Source organism: Ostrinia nubilalis, chromosome 4 (assembly GCF_963855985.1).
Source record: "Ostrinia nubilalis chromosome 4, ilOstNubi1.1, whole genome shotgun sequence".
NCBI lineage: Eukaryota > Metazoa > Arthropoda > Insecta > Lepidoptera > Crambidae > Ostrinia > Ostrinia nubilalis.
In genome coordinates, this window is record NC_087091.1 from 2,086,819 (window position 1) to 2,111,172 (window position 24,354).

General features: G+C 35.2%; 1 protein-coding gene across 1 annotated transcript in view; it reads left to right on the top strand.

The window, feature by feature from the left end:
• LOC135088464 (very long chain fatty acid elongase AAEL008004-like) overlaps positions 1-22,913 on the top strand; it is a 67,073-nt gene extending 44,160 nt beyond the window's left edge. The window contains exons 3-7 of the mRNA XM_063983289.1: positions 14,136-14,326; positions 17,615-17,695; positions 18,185-18,347; positions 19,830-19,966; positions 21,204-22,913. Of these exons, the coding sequence (XP_063839359.1) occupies positions 14,136-14,326; positions 17,615-17,695; positions 18,185-18,347; positions 19,830-19,966; positions 21,204-21,419 (788 nt within the window). The 3' untranslated portion in view covers positions 21,420-22,913. The remainder of the gene's footprint in view (positions 1-14,135; positions 14,327-17,614; positions 17,696-18,184; positions 18,348-19,829; positions 19,967-21,203) is intronic.
• Positions 22,914-24,354: the final 1,441 nt, after the last annotated feature.

The window sequence follows — 24,354 nt, forward strand, 5'->3', positions numbered from 1 at the left end:
AAAGTCAGAAACTATCAAAACCGAAATTTATGTAATTTGGACCAACTTTTTATGATAAACTATGTTTCGACATAAAGTTTGACATTGTAGGGTCTCTTTTCGAAGTCAAGTGACTGAATTATTGTTGAATTCAAGATCGAATTAAATGCAGAGTAGCGGAAAAAAAGTGTGAAAATGTACATTCTGAAAAATATTTCTTCTAATACGAATTATTGAAATTACCCGGTAAAAGATTATGCACACACCTTTAGCACCTTATAAAATTGTTTTACTTTTCGGCTACATACTCTACAATTTGATGTCATATTAATTAATTTATGACGTGTGCACTATGCGTGTTTTATAAAAACAAAAGACGATTAAAAAGCAGCAACTGGCCAAAAATTTATGAAAAAGAAAAACAAAAAACTTTCTGGCGGCCAGTGCGCTACTGGTTAAAACGGCCTAGAAAGTTACGTCATTAAAAATATTGTGTACAAATTCATAAACTAGTTTTGATATTTTTGTAAGGCATTGAACTTGAACTAAACCAGTTTTAGCCGAAGTCTAACGAATTTTAAGTAAACCGTTATTTTTATTTACATTTATTTTTATATTATAGGAGATTTGAATATTATAATTATGAGTAAATTAATTGATGTTACATCTCAGAGACAACATAATATTCTATTGTTTGTTGTCTAAGATTGTTTTGTAAGAAAAAAGTAGACTAAATTGGTCTAAAACGCGAATTATCCCGTTACTTGACTTATGGTCCTATGTCCCCTAGATGGGGCAGAGGGCGTCCACAACAGTCCTCCATCTCGTTCGGTCTTGAGCTTCTCGCTTGATCTCGCTCCAGGTCTTGCCGATCTTCTTCGCCTCGTCCGCTACAGCTAAATTACAGTTTTATCGCCATTTGCGACATGGGGTGAGCAATAATATAGATAACTTATATACCTGATTGTTGCATTATTTCCAGTATTAACATAATTTATGAAAATACAAACAAATCAGATTCAAAAACAAGAGAAACCATCATTGAGTGGATTTAAATTGAACAACTTTTGTTTGAGCCTTACAAAAAGATATTTAACATGTTTTTATTTAATAACACTAAATGTATGGATTTTCCTATTAAATCCGCGCTCCAAAAAACTTATTTGCGTCAAACGATGATAGTCTTTTTTAGTCAGATTAGATCATAGTTCGTATTGTAATAGAAAATATAGACACATAATGAACGCCTGGACAACTAACTAGGGTTGCCAGTTGTTACTACTTAAAACCTTATAAACAATATTGCATTGGTAAGAGTTACTTACTTCATGAGATCCTATCATCCAAAGTCAATGTTCAAATTCAAATGTAAAAAATCTTTTGTTCACGTCACAAATATAGTTTGCTCTACCAACACCTCAGGGCATTATAGATGCTAAGAAGTGGGGGAACGAAATCTGCATAGCTTAGGAATCAGAAACAGTTAAATCAATGCACTTTTGGATCACTTTATTTATTCATCAAAACTTGTTTCCATTATTTCTAAAGTATAACACTAATTTCTAAAAATGTTGTCTAATTAACTGTTAATCAACTGAATATCTAATGAAACTGAGAATTTTGAAAATCCTGTAGGGTAATTCAAGTGCAATCTGTCATTTCAATCTATTCTATTTGTCATTTAGCTTGTTTAATCTGTGCTGAATAAAGTGCACAATATTTAAGCAGGATATGGTTGCACGCGGATTTTTAGAGAGTTAAATCTTTTGGCCAATAGAAAACGTCATAATAGTTATTATATGAACTGGGATTGGTCAATGACTTTTGAAATTAAAATCCGATGGCCTGAAAAAATCGGTTTTCCAACAAACGTCAGTTACGCGCAAGGAGGTTTAGCTATTTATCCATCGAAGTTAATAAGGGAGAAGACATAAGACTAATTTTATTATTTGCCTGCCGCGACCCGGTTTTTACGAACAATGACGATGACGAACGATGAACCAGTAACGAGGAGCACACTTAGCAATGCTTCCAGGTTGCGCCTCGGTATCAATTAAGTAACATTTTCTGTTAAGTTTACTTTATGGCCAACTAAAGGACTTTTGCCGTCTCCATGGACAAACTCGAAGTATGATAACTACAGTCATTGTCAAAATTTTGCACTGCCATTGCCGCTGGATACCATATATCGCTACTATATTCATAGATAATAGACTTTCAGTTAATCGTCAAAATTGACATTGTTTTTTAAATAACAACAAATGGTATGAATTTTTAAATGTGATATTTTTATAAAGGTAAGTCCCCAAAACAACATTTGATAGCCTATTTTCTTTCGTTGGCATCTAAGTTCCTGTTTTCTACATATATGTTACTACTACCTATTGGATAAGTAACTAAGAACTTTGTCGTTTATTCCATGTGAACAAAATCCCTAAAAGCCCATTTGTAATAATATTCTTACTAAACACTGCTGAAAAAGGACTAAACTTCTGAGCTATGAACGTATAATCCAGTAGCATTAAGTAGGTAGGTACGTATAGCGACGTTGGAACTTGATATAGAAGTTAGCTGTTTTATATTTTTTTTTCACAGCAGAAATCTTTATCTTTGATCTTAATATCTGATCGTACGTATTGTCTTTTAAAATATTACATTTGCCTAAATAAAAATAACCGACCTGCTGCTTATGTAAATTATAATTATTTATAACCCTACTTACTACAATGCATAACAATCATAATTAGGTATTATAACCCTACTTAACAATGCATAACAATCATAAGATAGTTTGGCGTATAAGTAGGTAGGTAGGTACTATCTAGGCCGAAGGTGGAAGCGATCGACCCGGAAATATTCTCAACCATCTCAACTATCACCCTTCTGACCCACCGCACTACCAAACCACACTACCAGTAGTGTCGTGGGGAATATTTTTTCCCTTCTGCACTACCAAGCCAGTAGTGTCGTGGGTATCATACATCTTCATTCCCATCGACACTACTACCATAACTAAATGTAAAATTTGTAAAATTTTGGATGGTTTTGTAATAAATTATGTTTATATGCAACCCTAACCTCTGTGCAAATTTGCAGTTTGACGGAATTTACTAAAAATAAAATATTACCTAAAAGGGCTTAGGTATACCGTATACCTCTATAACTTTGCGTGAAAGAAAAACAAAAATTAAATTATTTTTACCCGACTACGGCAAAGCAAAAGGAGGGTTATGATTTTGACAGGCTATGTATGTATGTATGTTCATCTGTTCCCTCGTAACTTCTAAACTACTTATCAGAATTCGACAAATGACATATCATTAGAAGCGTCTTAATTGTCCGCTGGTTATAGGCTATATGGGGTTTCACAAAATCTAATGTGGCGCCCTCTAGCGGACAAACCATACAGAGTAAAAAAATAAAGTTAAGATAAATATGCCGTGTTTGGTATCATTTGAAAGCGCTTTACTTGTACATTTACCGTAACATGTATAAGCCCTTTTAGGTAATATTTTATTTTCAGTAAATTCCGTCAAACTGCAAAATTGCACAGAGGTTAGGGTTGCATAATTATAGACATAGTTTATTACAAAACATTCCAAAATTTTACAATTTTTACATTTAGTTATGGTAGTAGTGTCGATGGGAATGAAGATGTAAGGCCATTAAAAATTACCCACGACACTACTGGCTTGGTAGTGTAGAAGGGAAAAAATATTCCCCACGACACTACTGGTAGTGTGGTTTAGTAGTGCGGTGGGTCAGAAGGGCTTATTTGCACCTAGTTTATCAATCACCATGTTAATTCCATGCTTTCTATCCAGTCGACTGCTCTAACGACAAGGGTGGGCAGTCGTTGAGATGACAGCGCGAAAATCGTCGGCATCCACTAATTATGACCCTTATGTACCACTATATTGACAAAGTTCTCCGTCTTCGTACGCGATATTGGAAATTTGGCATCTACCATCGGCTGATCTGACATTAGGCGTAGTCTGGCTTTGATATTCAATTTTCAACTGTATTACCTTGACAATCAGTTCAAAATTGATTACTAGAAAATTATTTGACAGACGATTTCTACTCTCGACAAATGCATTTGAATTAGCCCACTGGTTCGAAATAACTTTGAAAGTTCGATGACTTTTTGTAATCGACGAGTATCAATATGGGTTTTTATGGGTTTTACCCACTACAAAATCGCGTTTTTGTTTCTAGACATACTATAACATATTATTAAATATTGTTCATTATAATCCACCTCTACGAGACCTCGTCAAGATTTTGACCATTATTTCACCCATAGAATTAAAAAAAAGGTTTTGTTATAGCTGTTGCGAAAATTGTGTAAATCAAACTAGTTATATTTATATACTACTAGCTTTCCGCCCGCGGCTTCGCCCGCGTGGAATTTTGTCTGTCACAGAAAACCTTTATCGCGCGTGTCCCTGTTTCAAAAACCGGGATAAAAACTATCCTATGTCCTTTCTCGGGACTCAAACTATCTCTATGCCAAATTTCATCAAAATCAGTTCAGTGGTTTAGGCGTGAAAGCAAGACAGACAGACAGACAGAGTTACTTTCGCATTTATAATATTAGTATAGATTTTTCGGTCTTTGAACTTGAAATTATAATGTTGGTAGCAATGATATTTGCATATAATGGCAGGTTGCTGCAAGAATACATTTGTAATTGATTGCAAAATTGCAAATACGTAGGTTAATGCTATTATAGACTAGTTTTTACTTAAGTATGTACCTACGATTTGAAATTATGACAGACGCATTTTTGATTAATTGGTAGAAGTAAATACCTACTTATCAAAAATGCCGCGGTGTCAGTTATTATTATTAAATATCTGTTGAAGTCATTGATTGGTGACTATGAAAATATTTTCATTGGTTCATTTTATTATATTCTCAACTAGCTGACCCGGCGAACTCTGTTCCGCCTTAAAGGCAATAAATAAGCAAATCTTTCCTTATTTGCTCACCGTTTAGACCTACCCTGGACTACGACAAACATTTTAACACCAAAATCAGCTCAATCGGCCCAGCCGTTCTCGAGTTTTAATCAGACTAACGAACATCAATTCATTTTTATTTATATAGATAGATAGATTTCCCACCAACAGGCCCAGGCAAACTTGTAGTTGATAGAATTAACTGCCATAATAAAATTAATACGCGGGAAGTATAGGCCAAATTCCCCACTTGCCTAAAGAGAAGGTCATGCAGTCATGCATCGGGACTAAATGGTCTCTAGTCCCGCATTGAACACTAAATGAATGACCTAAAAACTTTGCCCGATAAAAGTTTTTAGGTTTATCGATATTGCATGATTAGCCCATACATTTGTCATCTAAAATCGTCGACAAGATTTTTCCATGGTAGCATCTTAGCCCTGCAGATGATAAAGAATGAAATAAAAATAATTGACGGTCGACTCTCCCAGTGGTTTGCGTTCCAGACTTCAAAACTTGATGATGAAGATTTTATATCCGGAGTCATGTACGGTTTAGTACATACATCATAATTTACTGCGTCTTCTACTACTTTTTGTGCGTGTTTAGAATTACAAAAAGAGCACTGTGGTGGGTCGATAGAGCTGTGATTATTTTTATCGACAAATAAGACGTTAATTTAAAATAAAACATGATTACATGTAAGCGGTTCGCGATGAAATCATACTCAAATGTGACTTGCAACCTAATCAAATGAACTAAAGTATGGTATTATGTTGTATGTAAATATATTTTCTTTATTCAGAAGTCTAATTTTTTTATGTGTTATGGAAACTATCTAGTAGTCGGCCTTATTTAGTAATGTAGCTCTATTTGATTGGTAATGTATTAGCTTCGAGTGTAACATCTGATTCATATGATAAGTATAATTTATTTAATAAGAAATATTTCATAATCATAATAATAAAAGGAATGACTAATTTAATATTAATTTGTACAATATCTTACATAATTATTGTAGTTATTTGCTGCATAGTCTCAGTTTGAAACGTATCCTTGACAGAGACAAGTCATATTGGTATGTAAGTATTTACAATAAAAACTACATTAAGTATCTAATGGACATCTCGCGTTATGTTTTATTAAATATTTATTTAAGCCACCATTTATTTAACTAAGTTGTTCGTGCTACTTATTATTGCTTACTAATTAGAAGGCAGGTTTAATAACAGTGTGTCAATTGACGACTTATTGAAATTGAAATTGAAAAAAAATATTGTCAGACCGGGGTCCATAATCGTGTTAGTAACAATTTTCACTTAGCCTATGTTAGTAAGATACAAATAATGAATATGAAGCCGCTTACATAGCACTGGAGACGTGCAAGCTAAGCCAGCGCCCCAGCAGCGGCGACTTATGAATAGTGATCGAAAATATACTTGAAGTAAATATACCTACATTCGATTATCCGATCACTGCTTATGACACAAACGTCTGTCTTTTGCGGACAACGAACCCCCATCTCTTTTGTGTCTCGAAAGTTAACCACTAACATTCGTTTTCATACTCGCTTTGTTGCCCCGTGTAAGTGTACCAGTAGGCCTTAGATTACACCGTCAGGTTTTAGTGTGTAGGCCCTGCCTTCTGGCAGGGAGAGCTCACGTAACCCACTGGTTCCCCCGGGGCAGTGGGTGCAATTTCATGCATTTCCTAAAAAATAAAAAAAGGATTCACGCCGCGTCAAGCTTTTATCGTTCCAATTTATGTAATGTAGCGATGCATGTGAAATAATAATTATGTAGTTGGGAAATCTTTAACAATAATTTTTATTACATTTTATCGATTTTAAGCGATAAGCCCATACATTTGTCGTCTGAAATGATCCATAAGAATGTATCCTAGCCGGGCAGGTCTTTAATCGTTATCAATGCAAAATAAACAAACACGCAACGCAAACGTATAGCATGAGCAAGCCGTGCGCGCGCACATAAAGATGGATATTATTGTAATAAGCTAAACTTCCGCATTTTTCATTGTTATCGAATACTTGATACGTAATAACTAAGTTTGATGGATGTTAATATTCCATTATTGTCTCCAGGTATATTTTTGCAAAACACAAAAATTTATCTGGATGGTAAAACGCGAAAAAAAATATATCGACGTTGCCCATTTATGAAAAATCTGCAATTTTAGTTAAAAGCTCGTTTGTTGTCTTCAACCAAATGACGTCCACTGCTAGACAAAGACCTTCCCCAAGATAAAAACTAGTCTCATTTATTTAGTCTATTTTATAAAAATTACAAACGTGTAATTAATTATTGATAGCATTAATTCAAACGGTAATTCGTTAACCCATTTAGCCCTACCGTACCCTATGTGGTACGGTATCTTTTTGAAAATATTTTGAAGTACCAAACTGTTGTTAATTTGTAAAAATGATTGTGACGGTAAGCTTAAAGTGATTATTTTACATAAAAATATTTTAAAATATGTTTTAACAAGTGGTTTCGGAAATATTTATGAAATTCCTCGACAGAAAACCAAAAAAATATTTACAATATATTTAAGAATGTATAATTTCTTATTACTCATGGTAAATTATGTTATTTATCAATTTTATTTTAAAAATAGAGTACAATAGATATTATGACTACAAAAAAAATATTATTCAGTTTATTTTTATACGGTTTATTCCAGTCTAAAATAGGTGTACCGTATAAGGTACAGTAGGTCTATGCATGAGCAAGTCATGCGAAAAAATATAATTAATATTTATTATTTTTATTTGTTTTAGGCTATTGATGCTTCACTATATTGCCACAACTCATGAAAAATTTGATAATTTCAGCAAACATAAAGCAGTCTTGGTATTTTTCTACTGCTGTCTTATCAGATGACCGCTAATGATGATCAGATTGACGAAGATTTAGGCGATAAAGATAGTGTCAATGTAAATAATAACCCTCAGAGTTTTCTTCGATGGATTTGCTAAATTTCCATCATCATGTTGCTAAATCCGATTATGGATAGCACTAAACGTAACAAATCAGAAGAAGCCAGGTCTTCTTCAGCTATCCTCAATAACTTAGGAGAAGGTAGGAAAAAAGAACCAAATGTGGTTAGTATCACAGAAAACGTCTTACAAGATATGCCAAGTGTGATACTAGTGATCATGTGATTTTATTTTTATTTTATATCATACAAAAATAAATAAAAATCTTCTTTGAACAACGACTATGTTTTGCTTGCTTATAGACCTACTGTACCCTATATGGTACGGGCTCCCCACGGCCCCCTATTTATGGATTATTTTTTAAAATATTTTTTTCATGATTTTTAGGCTTCCCTTTGTAAGTTTTTGCTGAAAAAACGATATTTATTTACAAAAATAATTATCGGTCTAAATGGGTTAATCTGAGTTTTTCATTATCTAAGTGTTTGCATATTTGAGTCACCTAACAGCAATAAGATGCCTACATACTTACTCGTAACGTTAATTGATGTCTTCCACTCTATGACCTAGGCCTTTTCAAGGCAACCATGAATGGACACTTAAACTCATCTGCATTTACTAAGTGCTATTGCGGTCACTGCCTTTTTAAAAGCATTTCATCCAAAAATGCAACTTAAATGTGCATATTTTAAGATCATAATCACACTGCATTAATATGCAATTGTATCACAGGTGCTTAGTTTACACGTTCCATTGTTGTACTGCATAATTTATTGCACAACCAACGAGGCCTTAATTGATTGAATGCAACACATTGTGTGGCTAATTAATACGCTTTGAGTCGAATGGACATAGTAATGAGTAGTGCAGATACAGGGTTATCTTTATTTTATATTAAAACTAGCGGCCGCCCGCGACTTCGTACGCGTGGATCCCGTTTTACCCCCTTCATCTATCTTACGCGGTTTAGATTTTTTCATACAAATGTTTTTTTCCGCTAATTCCCGTTCCCGTGGGAATTCCTAAGTATACTATAACCTGCCCAGGAGTATGAAGAATAATTGTACCAAGTTTCGTTAAAATCCGTCGAGTAGTTTTTGTTTCTATAAGGAACATACATACAGACAGACAGACAGACAAAAATTTTACTGATTGCATTTTTGGCATCAGTATCGATCACTAATCACCCCCTGATAGTTATTTTGAAAATATATTTCATGTACAGAATTGACTTCTCTACAGACTTACTATAAGTATAGACATCTAGCTGTGCGATGCGTTGCGGTGATTCCCCAACCCGTCTGGCCAGATAGGAGTGGGGAGTGTAGACCAAATCCTCCATTTGCCTCTGGTGCATTATAGTAGGGAATTTAGTGCAATGATTTGTATGGAGACCCCTCCACTTTGGTATAGAAGGCTCATTTTTGCAACAGTGGTTCTTTGGGTGCTCCTGAGTGGATTTCCGTCGGTAGACATCGGGAGCCCCCCCTGTGGTAGCAGGGGGAGGGGGGGCAAGTTTCCTTCCGCCGCGCTTCACTTTAAGGCCCATATCTTCAAAACTATGGGTACTAGGGCAAGTGTGGTATCATTTTCGGATAATTAAAGAATGGCGAATTCATTTCTAGAACAAACTTTTTGCCTTTTCATACAAAAAATTGAAATATTGAGTAAAATTCACAAAAACCAAAAAGTATTTTTTTAAATAAACGTCGTTTACTTTTAAACCACTGGAGATAATCTAATAAAAAAAATATGACCTGAAAGCTACATTTATCAGGATTATAAAAATATAACATTATATGGTACTTTTTTCGCAAAAAGTAGGTGAAAAAAAAATTTTCTTCAGGACACAGCGGGCGAATTTTATTGCGCATCGGAAAAAAATATTTATTTTATCCATGAATTCATACTATTTGGTTCATAAGCAAGCAAGGATTATTATTTTAGAATTTATTTAGAGTTGCTGGCACATCAATCTACCATAATTTGTATTTTTTCGTCAATTGATTTTGAACTCTATGTGTGAGAAATAAGGTTGAAAATAGCTTAAATACATTTTAATATTGAAAATATCATAAGAAGAAAGCACTATATAAAGAACTTTAATTTGTCTAAACGTCTTAATGATTATTATTATTTTAATTAACACTTTTATTTCTACATACAATTGTACCAGTGATTTAATGGAAAGGTAAGTGAGAGAAAAAAATGAGGTTTCACAATCATAGTACGGGAGATATTTTTAGCACAAAGGTTACGGCTGTGACCGTTTTAGTTGTTTTTTTTCAGACAGCACCAGCTTCTGCACTACTTCTTGCACTTACATCTCACCATTTCCAGGCAAGCCTCGGCAGCTACGGGCAAAACCGGTCCATGTAGGCTCCATCTTGCTATCGACTCTGGTCCACCCCCAACCAGTCGGGCAAAGGGAAGACTCGAGTCGGTTGCTTGCACCTGATCCTATACGCGATTCCCTTGATATACTGCCAGTAGCCAAGGCTGATGCAAAGCTGCTGCTGCTGTCTGGGTTATCTTATGTAGGGCCTAAGCTAAGCTAGGTCTAAGCGTAGTCCACAGCGACCCATTAGGATCTTTATGCTCCGTTTTTTTATTCCCTATCATCCAAAAAAATCCTATCCATTAGGTGAATTAAGCGTCTGAGTGAAAGCCTTCTAAGTCTTCTGATGCCGGATATGCTGACCCAAGCAGACCCATCCTTACAGTATTGATTCATGGACCCCACATGTATTCCACATGCTCGAGAGCTGTCTTTTGTTGTTAGGCCTATTTTGTGGGACATGTGGTTCGTTCAATAATGCCCAGTTTGCGTACCAGTAATTGCTTGGGCTTAGGTACCTTTTATTTCCGCTTAATGAGTTTTCTCCATGACCTTGTGTTTCCCTTTAGGAATGATTTGGAGAGGTTTATCTTATATCGTTGGAGCTTTTCCATTTAGCACTGTGCTTCTTGGATATGGCCATATTATGGCCATGAGGTATGCCGTTAGATAAAGGTAAGTATCAGTTCTGACCCAATAGGTATCGCCTCTGACCCTAGTTTCGCTAGACTGTCGGCTCTCCCATTGCATTTGATCCGTGTATGTCCAGGTATCCCACATCAGGGACACTTTCATGCCTTCCGAGTTTGTTCATCTATCTAGAATAATTCTAGACTCAACCTTCACTGAGGCGATGGCTTTTTGTTTGAGTGCTGCCTGGCTGTGGATCAGGATGTAAATATTGCGTTTTTTACACCCCTGTTCTTTAGTTTTTTACACCCCTGTTCTTTAGTGCACACATATCTTATCGTAGAATTCAGCTTGAAACACTGTAGCAAACCTCCTTAAGCGTTCACTATGTTCGAAGTGTTTACAGTAGACGCCCGTTCCCGTTCCCAAGGCCATCTTTACAGTGGCGGCGTAAGTCCTAAGGCACCCTCTGGTAACCCCCACGATTTTGGGGTTACCTACCGATTCCAAGATTGAAAGACAATGACATAGACCGCAGACTTGCTATGCAGATGCGCCAGTGAGTACTAATCTGTGCGACATGTGTCACCCTCTGATGCTTGGCACCCGGGGCGTTCTTTGTCTTCGTGACTTTGAGCTATCAGTAAACCAGATTAGGCTGTTCTGTTGGGATTTTGGTCCTCTTTTTAGTCATCCCTTGTTCAAGATCTATCCACTTACTTATTAAGATCTATCCAAGGGGTTCGCGTATAGGATTAGTTGCAAGCAACCGACTCAGTCTTCCCTTTACCCGACTGGTTGGGGGTGGACCAGAGCCGATAGCAAGATGGAGCCTACATGGACCGGTTTTCCCGTAGCTGCCGAGGCTTGCCTGGAAATGGTGAGATGTAAGTGCAAGAAGTAGTGCAGAAGCTGGTGCTGTCTGAAAAAAAAACAACTAAAAAGGTCACAGCCGTAACCTTTGTGCTAAAAATATATCCTGTACTATGATTGTGAAACCTCATTTTCCTCACACTTACCTTTCCGTTAAATCACTGATACAATTGTATGTAGAAATAAAAGTGTTAATTAAAATAATAATAATCATTAAGACAAATTAAAGTTCTTTATATAGGTAGTGCTTTCTTCTTATGATATTTTCAATATTAAAATGTATTTAAGCTATTTTCAACCTTATTTCTCACACATAGAGTTCAAAATCAATTGACGAAAAAATACAAATTATGGTAGATTGATGTGCCAGCAACTCTAAATAAATTCTAAAATAATAATCCTTGCTTGCTTATGAACCAAATAGTATGAATTCATGGATAAAATAAATATTTTTTTTCCGATGCGCAATAAAATTCGCCCGCTGTGTCCTGAAGAAAAAATTTTTTTCACCTACTTTTTGCGAAAAAAGTACCATACAATGTTATATTTTTATAATCCTGATAAATGTAGCTTTCAGGTCATATTTTTTTTATTAGATTATCTCCAGTGGTTTAAAAGTAAACGACGTTTATTTAAAAAAATACTTTTTGGTTTTTGTGAATTTTACTCAATATTTCAATTTTTTTGTATGAAAAGGCAAAAATTTTGTTCTAGAAATGAATTCGCCATTCTTTAATTATCCGAAAATGATACCACACTTGCCCTAATACCCATAGTTTTGAAGATATGGGCCTTAAAGTGAAGCGCGGCGGAAGGAAACTTGCCCCCCCTCCCCCTGCTACCACAGGGGGGGCTCCCGATGTCTACCGACGGAAATCCACTCAGGAGCACCCAAAGAACCACTGTTGCAAAAATGAGCCTTCTATACCAAAGTGGAGGGGTTCTTGCACTAAATTCCCTACTATTAGAGAGGGTCGTGCTCATGTAGTGGAGACTAAATGACCTGATGATAGATCTAGCTGTGCCTGCGACTTAGTACACGTGAAAAACCCTTATCACTGAGGGATGTAAAATATTTATATGTAGTTTACGTCCTAATCCAGATCTACTGAATTTCATAAGAATCGGTCAAGGTGTTTATAGGAGTTTTGGTATAAAAAAAAATGACACGAGAATTTTATATTAGAAGAGATAATTACTTATTACGAAACGATACAAAATTAGGTTTCATTTTAGGCCTATTTTCAGAACCAGCACAGGTTTAGATAAGTAATACAAAACACCGCTCAAAACTAGATTTTATTCCTAGACATTGATTTGGTCCTGTACTTAATTAATTGAATCTGGAACCTTGTGAATCTTTGATTGAACCTGTAACTTAGAGATTTTAGATTGTACCTTATTGTTTGGACTGCAATATTTAGACCAATTCCAGGCTTTCATTTTATTCTAAAGTGATTGTAATTTATTAACTATGAGTATTTTTTCCATTTTAAGACATTTAAGGCTTTACTGAAGTTAAAAATTTGATGTACACCATCAACAACAACAATAAGTAATTTTCTAAGAATACACACCCTATCCAATTTGCCTAATCATCACCTTCAGACAAACATCTATAATTACTCGTACTTTAACTCGAATCTGAGTGTCTATTTCCTCGCTCTACAATGTTTCCTGATTGTCTATGATTTCATAACTGCCGTAATGGACACCATACAAAACACCATGGTTGAGGTAAAACATTATAATTACGTCCATTGATACCTTCTAAATTGTTTGTTCTCACGATTTTTTGTGTTATTTATAAAAAATTGCACAGGTATTTATGGATATTAACTAGAAAAACAATCAACATGATATATTGGCAAATAAATCTCAAAAGGTCATGGTTTTCTTTTACAAAATATCTTTTAACTGAATTCGTAGACTAGGAGTGGCTAGTAAAAGATATTATTCTGTGGTAAAATAACAATCTGCTATTTATCATTTCGCAATTTTATAAACTACCGATACAAACTATAAGTATATTGGTGTGTTGATAGCATATTTTGCTATCATTTGCGCCAATCTTTTGATGTATAAAGGGGATAGAGGATCATCCAGAGCCTACGCTGCATGTGATCTTGTGTTCCTTTGGGATTCACTGCAGACCACTCAAAATCTTCTTGTCTAATTAAACACTTCGGTTGCTATATAATGGTTTCGAAGTGCTGGTGGAGCAAAAATTTTGACTTTGACTTTCTTAGTAATGTCTAGAGACTATTTTAATAATAGTATCTAAAGAAGGACATTTTTTACTTCGACTTAACATTTTTGCTAGGCAAGGGGGCAGTTGCTGCAGAACTTGAAGTTTTAAATCTGTAACCATAATTACCATTTTCCTTCATTCCAGATCCCAGGACAGAATCATGGCTGCTAGTGTCAGGCCTGGGCCCGCTGCTGACGATCCTGGCTTCGTACCTGTATTTCTGTACTTCAGTCGGCCCTCGCTACATGAGGGACCGCAAACCTTACAACTTGAAGAACATCATGATAGTGTACAACATCTCGCAAATACTGCTGAGCATCTTCTTGGTTTATGAGGTGTGTATTTTATTGTGTACTAGCTTTTTCCCGCGACTTCGCCCGTGTGAAGGTCACAGAAAGACGCCCGTATTCACAAAATTACTATGAGGTCTCACAGTGCGCGTGCACGCACAGGGTCACACACGAACCAATCACAGAGCTCTATTCTGCTTCACTAATGCAAGCGTCGTTTGTGAATACGGGAGTTAATGGCGCTTAAATAGGTTCTATGATTTAAGTGTGAATAGATAACGCACAAATGTTAATGTGGATTTAATCATTTTGGCCATGATGAACAAGTTTTTATGATATTTGCACATAAGTCTGAAACGATTCAAAAATAATAAAAAACCTTATAGGTAGTCAATATAGATAATAAAAATTGAGAATCTTGCAAAAAAGCCGAATAGAATTGACGCTGAACTATCATGTCTCTAATAATTTTAGTAACCAACTTTGATTGCAAATTATTGAAGTCAATATTATCACCATTTATTTTTGACAAAATTTCCTTACTGTCGACAAAGTATAGAGTTTGAAAACAGATTCAGGCCTAATATTAATTTCTCGCGCACGCCACATAAAGATGAGAATACACTTTTACATTTATAACCTTGGCTTGGAAGGTTAACCATGTCTTTGGAACCAAGGTTAAAATATCCCAGCACTAGAAAAGAACCATGTTCTAGTGTTAATTACCTTAGTCTTATTCATTAATACTAGGACATTGTCGTCAGAATCATAATGAGGGCTATCGTTTTAGCGCTCACCAGTGTGCCTACCATGAGTTTACGTTAGGTGTGCTCGCTAGCGACTGCGTAAAAAAATGACATTTAAATGTATGACATATTGTGCAGCGCCCCTAGTGGCTACTTTCAAGAAATAAGATCTTCATAGAATTTTTTGACGTATTCGCTAGCGAGCTCACCTAACGTAAACTCATGGTAGGCACACAGTTAGCGCCACCGTAGAGTAAGGTCCTGTCACTTGCTAGTAGCGAAGACAGTGGCACCAATTGGTGAGCGCTAAAGTGGTAGGAGGACTATCGCATTTGCACTCATCAAGATGGCGCCACTGTAGAGTAAGGTCCTGTCAATCGCCAGGGGTGCCAACTGTTAAGTATAAAAACGATAGCCCTCATTACGCTTGTGACCAGTTGAGACCGTAATAGTTAGATAATAAGATGGTGCTGATCACATTGCCCTTGGATGAATGTGTCAAGATCGTTGATGCCTGTACAGTAATGCCGAGGTCAGGTATGGAACATCGATTGGCAATTGAAATAATGAATGAAATTAAGCAATAATCGGTCAATGATAATATAGAAACCATGAGAGATGATTTGGCTTTTTAACGGCTCGTTACGGTAATAATACAAATATGCCTAAAATCCCATGTCTTCACAAGTAATTTTTAGGTTTTTCTATGTGAAAAACATTTACGAATAAATAATCTTGTAGTTAGTGTAATTTTGTCTGCCTCTACGTGAAAGAATTTGTAGGGTTGTATTTCCGTCAGGATTTCAATATTACGTAGAATTTAACTTAAGTTGACATTCAACACAAAATAATATTTGGTTGAAAAGATAAAGAACAATATTTACTTGAAAGTTGACAAAAGGGTTTGGGACCGTTAAATTGCCATATTAAGGGTGGGTTGCACCACGTAATTTTGATGGTAACTATGACGATAACCGGTGATTTTTGTATGGAGTTTGACAGATTTTTGACGTTTGTCACAGTTAAAGTAAGATGGTGCAACCCAGCCTAAGCCTTTTATACCAAATCCTTGTGGCTAAAGTGATTCGGAGCAGAAACCCAATTGTTGTATAATTTCGTCATAACAATCCAAAAGAGACAAAGTATATTGTTTCACAGAGATACTTCCTACACATGTTATTCAGAAGTTGTAATAAAAACCAAATATATTGATGTTTTATATCCTTTGATTCAGTTTGAGATACCTTGAAGCCAACTTTATCGTGTTAAAGTTTATATCCGGGTCAAAGTACGCATGTCTTCATATCATGAAGTTTTTTGTATAAATTGAAAGTACCAATATTGAACGCAAATGTTTGCTTGAGTGTGAACGTCATATGCGTGAATCTGTGTAAATTCAACAGCATGTATCAACCTAAACAATACCTTATATGACTTTGTTAGGGGCTATTTTGTAACTAAACATCTGATGTACTCTCGACGGTACTTACAAAACTAATTGGTGACTCTTGACCTTGACCATAATTTTCTTTTGATTGATTTATTCGTCTAATTTCTTGGGGTGCTAATAAACGTTGGAAAAAAATTACTCGGCAGCCGGTGCCAAAAAAGTACTTTCAGTCATAGGCCTTTTCTGTGCCTTATTGGATATCAAAGCCAAAGTTGGTTGAGAAACGTGATTTTCTCCAAACGCGAAAATATTTTTGAGGACTGCGCATTATTGTATAAACTGAAAAGAATTAAATTAACCTTGTGTCCTCCTACTACATTTTGTTGTGGTTTTATTAGCAAACACTTATTAAGTTATAGTAAATATCATATTGGAGGAATATCAACTAAATTTTTGGCTTTGTTTGATTGAAAAGAAAAAATCCTTATACGCCTTAACTCGCCCTTTGCAAAAAAAGGTTTTGTTGAACAAATAAAAACAGGTTATTATGTGTTTAACAATGCTGAACATACAAACGGGCGGTAATAGACGTTGTTAGCTGTTTTTTTATTTGATTTGCTCGTTAAATGTATTACGAGTATAGACGTACTGACTGACATCATATCTCGTTTAACTAGAAAATAATTAATGTCAACAATACATCCATGACCTACGATAAGATGCATGGGTTTGATTATGTATGATGATGAAAAATAAAACAAAAATAGGTACCACCACTGCTATCACCAAAATAATTAGTTAGTTTAAATATTCGTACGACTCTACATTATTGCTACATAAGCGTAATAATAATACGCATTTTAAAAATTGTTTTATTTAACATCAACATATTATACGTATCGAGTTCGAAGAACTGCTTCTAAATCAATATTATATGGTCTACTGTTACATCTCATTATTTTTTTTAACTGGAAGTGGTGATTCTTCTAGACGCTCTTGGCAAATGTTTATCTCAAAGCGCTGCTAATGCTAGGTTCTGAGACAAGGATGTAACATGCAAAAGTCACACATTTTTTTAATTCTAGCATATTTTATAATGAAACCAGTACCTAATAACTGGCAAATCAATTACATTATTTAGAATTACAACATCTTCTTGGAACATTTATGTTATTTATTACCTATTTTCTTTTACAGGGTTTGGTCTCCGGCTGGTGGAACGACTACAACTTCTCTTGCCAACCAGTGGACTACTCAGACAATCCAAAGGCCTACAGAGTAAGTAAAAAAGTATTTACCTATTAGGTACTAAAAGATGTCACATTGTACAAATTATTCTGGCGGTATCTGCACTAAGCAGGAAAGCTTGTATCGCAGCGGCCAATACGAACAATTACCTTAAAAATAATGACATCGGTCTCTATTTAATTTTAAAATCTATTCCAAACAGTCAATTCGGGTAGCTCATTGATCTTAAAACGTATTTGTGATAAAAATTGGACCTGGATTTACGACGATTTTAGTTTAATTGTCTATCATCTGCTATTGTTTTACTATTTTCACCTCTTACTTATTGCACTGTTAACATACTTCAGTATACAAAAGAACAAATTAAAAAAAGTGACACGTAGTATTTTTCCGTATTTATTTAGGTACAAAGACAACTGTTATGTAAACAACAAACAGTAAGAATCCTATAATACTCGTATTTATTTACTTACTTAAATATTACTACATAAATATTTACATAAATATTTTTTTCCTCAGATGGCGGCAGCTGTATGGTGGTACTACATGGCGAAGATCATCGAGCTGCTCGACACGGTATTCTTCGTGCTCAGGAAGAAGAACAGGCAGATTTCCTTCCTTCACCTGTACCACCACTTCATGATGCCTATCTGTGCCTGGATCGGAGTCAAGTTCTTGCCTGGTAAGACTACATTATTCTTTGTCGCTACACTCTTGGCAGAGTGGTCGTGATCGTTGCACCTGGTCTGGTGGCAAGCTTTACAATTCGTCATTGCAGCCTTTTCTTGTATACTCGTGGATTGGACCATTGAGTGTGGTTTTGACCTGATCGGTCCAGCGCATGGGCTACCGCCTACATAGTTTAAAAAAGCGTCGTAATTAGCATCGGTCTGCCGATTCGTGATTCTTACAACGCGGTTGGCCGCTTGTCTGTTTATGATGAACTAAATAAAATCTCACACACATTAGCCATCTTTGTTATAATTTGCATAAGATATTTAGCTTGTGATAGCTTTGTATCCTTCTGAATAATTTCCTTGCGGGTCCAATGACAGTTTAACTTTCCCTCGGGACAAACTTGACCTTCACTGGTTGGGTTTTATTGGCGTTCAAGCTGTAGATCCTGGCTACACAGGAGTTGCAGCGGTGGGACCGAGAGGTGGGAAAGGTCTCGATAGCGAGAGGAGGGAAAGGTCTTGTGATAGAACGAGGACACTAAGGTTTCCTAAAATATTTGCAGAATCTTCTCCACACTATGCAAATTGAAATGCACACGACAGCAAACAAACGCTACTAGTATATTAATTTCAAATACCATAAATCCAATGCAAGCATTGATAATATAATGATCTAAATTATCCTCAATAAAGCACTGCAATTTATCGCACCTAAACACATACTTATTGCCACCCGGTTAACAGTTGTGATTTACCTAGTTAAAAAACTTGGTTACTGATATTATAATGTACACATAATTATTACCTTCATTGTAGCAATAAAAACACACGTATTTTTATTGATACAATGAAGGTAATAATTTGTTAAATTACGTATTCTGCAACAATTAGCGAGTAAAATTGATTTGAAAAATGAAATTAATGCATAACTTGGTATAGAATTGGTAGGATGAAAATCTTTGATTAAATAGTATCTTACTAAATAATATTTAAAATATTATTGCGAATCTTAGATGAAGATGGCATAAACAAAATTATGGTCATGATTAAAGCGCAACTGCATGCTGACAGCAAATCGTGTTTCTATTATCATGAACCTAATTTCCACATAGAAGGTTTATTTACTCGTACACTAGCAAAATTCCCACTATTTTAGTACAAACACTTTACATACACTGATAGCTACAATGTACAATGATGTAAAGGAAGTGTTAATCAAAACTTAAACAAAGTTAGGGAAATCTTTATGGTTGAAATCATTACAACAGTGGGTAAAGTTAGAAATGTAAATATTACAATAGAATTAATAGTAGAGCGGGTCTGAAGCATTGAATATTATTTTAGGGATAACTTAATTTATTCATATTCTAACTTAACTTGGAAAATAATAATCAGGTAACCTCACACTACTTATGATCCATCTGAGAATATAACCTTCTCTTGATAGTGGATCATAAAAGTAATCCATCTATACTTCTTTGTTTCAGGTGGTCACGGCACTCTTCTCGGTGTGATCAATTCCTTCATCCACATCATCATGTACACTTACTACCTGATCTCTGGTCTCGGACCCCAGTACCAGAAATTCCTTTGGTGGAAGAGGCACCTTACTACCATGCAGCTGGTAAGCCACCTCTTTTAAACTTAATATTAAAAACGTATTTAGGACTCTTCGAGAAGAACTCCTAATACTCCCTAATCAATCCTTCAACAGTATACGACATAATATGTATACAGGGTGTTAGGTAAATGGGTATATGAGCCGACACTAGCCCATGTTAACATGGTCATATAAATGGTATGGTGAAGTCAGAAAATTGATATCTTCATTTTAATTTCGGTCAGTCGGCCGTTTGGTGTAGTGGTTCAGAACGGACTACTATGCCGAGAGGTCCCGGGTTCGATTCCCGGCCGGGCAGAAATTGAAATGATGAATTTTAATTTCTGTGATGGGTCTGGGTGTGACTATGTATAATATTTATGTATTTAAAAAAAATAAGTATACAGGGTGTTAGGTAAATGGGTATATGAGCCGACAATAGCCCATGTTAACATGGTCATATAAATGGTATGGTGAAGTCAGAAATTTGATATCATCATTTAATTTTTTTTAATTTTCATACAAAATAAATTTTATAACATCCGATTTGTATGAAAATTAAAATAATTAAAATGAAGATATCAATTTTCTGCCTTCACCATACCATTTATATGATCATGTTAACATGGGCTAGTGTCGGCTCATATACCCATTTACCTAACACCCTGTATAAGTAAGTAGTATATCCGTTAAGCTAGCACCCATAACACAAGCATTAAGTTGCTTACTTTGGGGCTAGCTGGCGCTGTGTGAAATTGTCCAAAGATTATTTATTTATTTATTTATAATTATTTTATTTTTCATACAAATCGGATTTTATAAATTTTTTTTTGGATGAAAATGTAAAAAATTAAAATGATATCAAATTTCTGACTTCACCATACCATTTATATGCCCATGTTAACATGGGCTAGTGTCGGCTCATATACCCATTTACCTAACACCCTGTATACGTCTAAAATACTTACGTAGATGATTTTTTTGTGAGTGGTAAAATTGGATAAAATGTTATGACCTTGTGTCGGCAAAAAAAATAATTTACTTTCGTTTATTGTACCTATGTTATAAACTCAGGAGTCTAAGTATCTCTGTATTTTGTTTGTTATTTAACTGTTGTTGTTTTAGTCTATAAGGTTTGGTGAACTTCACCCGGAATCCTCAACCACAGAGGAACTACCTCTTGTCCCTCCAACTGCCGAAATTCAACAATGGTGATTTTTAACTTTGAGGAAATCCTCAAGTGATTGTTCTTGTTTTTCAGATCCAATTCTGCATAATCTTCTACCACAACTTCACCGTGATGTTCTGTGATTGCAACTACCCGAAGTTCATCAACTTCCTCCTCTCTTTGAACGCTGGTCTCTTCTTGTACATGTTCGGTAACTTCTACTACAGAAACTACGTCAAGAACAATACTACTACCAGCACTGAGAAACCAAAAGAAGTTACAGCGAATGGCAAGACGAAAGAGTGTTAGCGAATATTATAAATTAGTGAGATGTAATTTAAGCATAGCTCAGGGAGATCAGCCGTAAGTTCTTTTGTAAATAACGCCTTTGAGACAGGATTAAGTGGTTAGGTTACCAAATGTACAATTTCTTTAGAAGCATTTTTTGGTAGAATTTGAACGACCTTATTAGTACCATTATGTGTGAGCAAATGATGTCTGAGCAAATGATGTCTGTAAGTATTTAAATGATGGATCAAGTTGGTCATTGCTATTTTTAAATAGTAAAATCTGCTTACATTATTGATACTGATAAGGTCGGAGAACTGTGCTGCTGTGCTAGCGATATTAGCAGTAACTCCATTGTTTTGGTAGAACTATAATGAGCTCTATTTCAGATGAGCTGACAGTAGTTTTTTTAAAGCAATACATATTATTGGAGTTCCTGCTGATATTGCTAGCATGGCAGTGTAGTGTGGTGGCTCTTCTCTTTGCGCTGTGATTTAGTTAGTTCATTTACTTGTAAGATATTGTGATAGTTCTTGTTATAAGCCTTGGTTATTACGTGTACATTTTGTTTAATATAGACGCTTCCTTGGTGATCTGTTCATTAATTATAAATACGAATAGGTATAATAATAATTATAAATTCTTCTTTGTCGAGAAGAATGGTAATTAATAAACTGTTGGATTGTAAATTGAAATGGAATTACATTATAATTATGACAATTGCTGGGTTGTTAATTGGAATGGAATTATTATTATGAACGAGTATATCAAGTTGTAAAATGACCTTTCTATTAATGGATTTCACAATTATTTTTGAGTTCTTTGAATTGTACATTTTCATCGACTAAAATGTTTTAAAGTTTTTTCGTGATTTTATAAAAATAATCATGTGCCATTTGTGTATTCTTTTAAGAAATTAATCGCAATTTATATATTTTAGAATGAAATATGGTCAGTATATTTATTTTAAGGATCTCTGTCTGTTTTATTTGTTTGACACAGGTTTGAATTTATACGATGATGGTGCAGTACCTACAGAATTTACAAAATGACGAGTGTCAAGTTTATTCATTTAGAGAAGATTCAGGTTTATTGGAAAATTTTTGTGGTGTTTTTAACTGTGCAATATAAGAAAATCTTTCATGTTTTAGTAATTTTGGTTTTTGCGTTTCCGCCTGCGTTAATAATTTAACAGTATGGACTATTTTATGAAATTATTTCAACTAAACATCTAAAATCTTATTTACCTACAAGAAAACAGCATTGATACATTTTATTACTAATCCATTTTATGCGTAGGTACCTACCAGATATAAAAGATTACCTTGATTAAAAATAATGTTTACTGTCCATCTACATATTGTAAGTAAATGCAATAATTAAATGCAGTTATCAATTGAATATGTTAATAATAATGTGAAAAATGGACAATAAAACAAACATATCCTACTACCCACACAAACTAAATAAGACTTGTTATACATTAAGAAAATGAAATATAAGGGTATTTCTATATTTTACGTGTTTTATTGATTCGCACTTTTTTTTCCACTACGAGGAAGCTCTTGGCCTGCATCTCACCTGATTGAAAGTGATGATCAAGCCGCAGGTGGAAGCGAACTTTACTCGGAATCCTCAACTACAAAAGAACTTGCTATCTTACTCGAAACACAACTATGCTGTCAACAATTTTGCAATATTAATGCTATACTATTAGATACGGACAAAGCTTAGAATAATCCCATTTCTTGGATTACACAGTAGCTTCTATCTTATGTCAGATATTAGTTTGCTGATCGACTGGACCGATATAGCTCGCAGAATTGCTAAAATCAATTGGCAGTGGGTGGGGCACATAGTTCCTAGAGACGATGGCCGTTGGGGCAGAACAGTTCTCGAGTGGCGACCACGGGCTGGAAGACGTAGTGGGTAGACCTCCTACTAGGTGGAGCGATGATCTGGTAAAGGTCGCGGGAAGAGCCTGGATGCGGGCAGCACAAGACCGTTCATTGTGGAAAACCTTGGGGGAGGCCTTTGTCCACCAGTGGACGTCATTTGGCTGAAACGAACGAACGAACGATCGACTGTATAAAATTTACTAAAGGCCAAGACTGGGCATCTAGACGAGACACGACAAAACTGGCTTTAACCATTATTGAGCAACTACTTCTACTACTATTACTAGAGAGAGAATGCTGCACGCATTAAGTATTTAAAGCAAGTTGCTGAACGCAATTTGACGAATTTCTTTTATAGTTTAATATGAATTAATGGAATAAATCGATATTTATAAACATTATCATAGTACAATCATTATCGAGAAGTGGCAAAACTAGCAAGTTACTTGCAAAAATTAAAAACATAATTGTTGCAAAAATCTGTCAATATGCGATGACAGACTTGTTGACAATGCTTTAAATTGCGTTGCGACAAGCAGAATTCATACAAATGCATTGATACCAGTAGAGTTGCTTGCTTCATGCACTACAAGAGGTAGTAGAATTGCTGCTACGGTTGTGGTCTACGATCGACTTCAAAAGCAAACTAGTGGTGACTGATACCCGTATTCACAAACGATGCTTGCTTAAGTGAAGCAGCAAATCCAACGCACAACGTTGAATAAAGATCTGTGATTGGTACTAACCAACGCACAGGGTGACCCTGTGCGTCTACGCGCTCTCATAGTAATATTTGTGAATACGAGCGTGAGTTTGTTCCGGCATTTCTTCTCAGCACTTGCCATTTATGTTTATCTCGATTAAAGTTGACAGGAACATAGTACATACTTAAGTTTTGAAAAATCACTTCTATTAGAACTAAATTACATTCTTATTCGTTAATATTAATGTTTGTGTGCTTTATTAAAGCAAAACACAAGCATACCATGCTTGATGAAATTAAACTAATATCAGCAGCTGTACATTACATAATTACATACATTACATTACATAATATA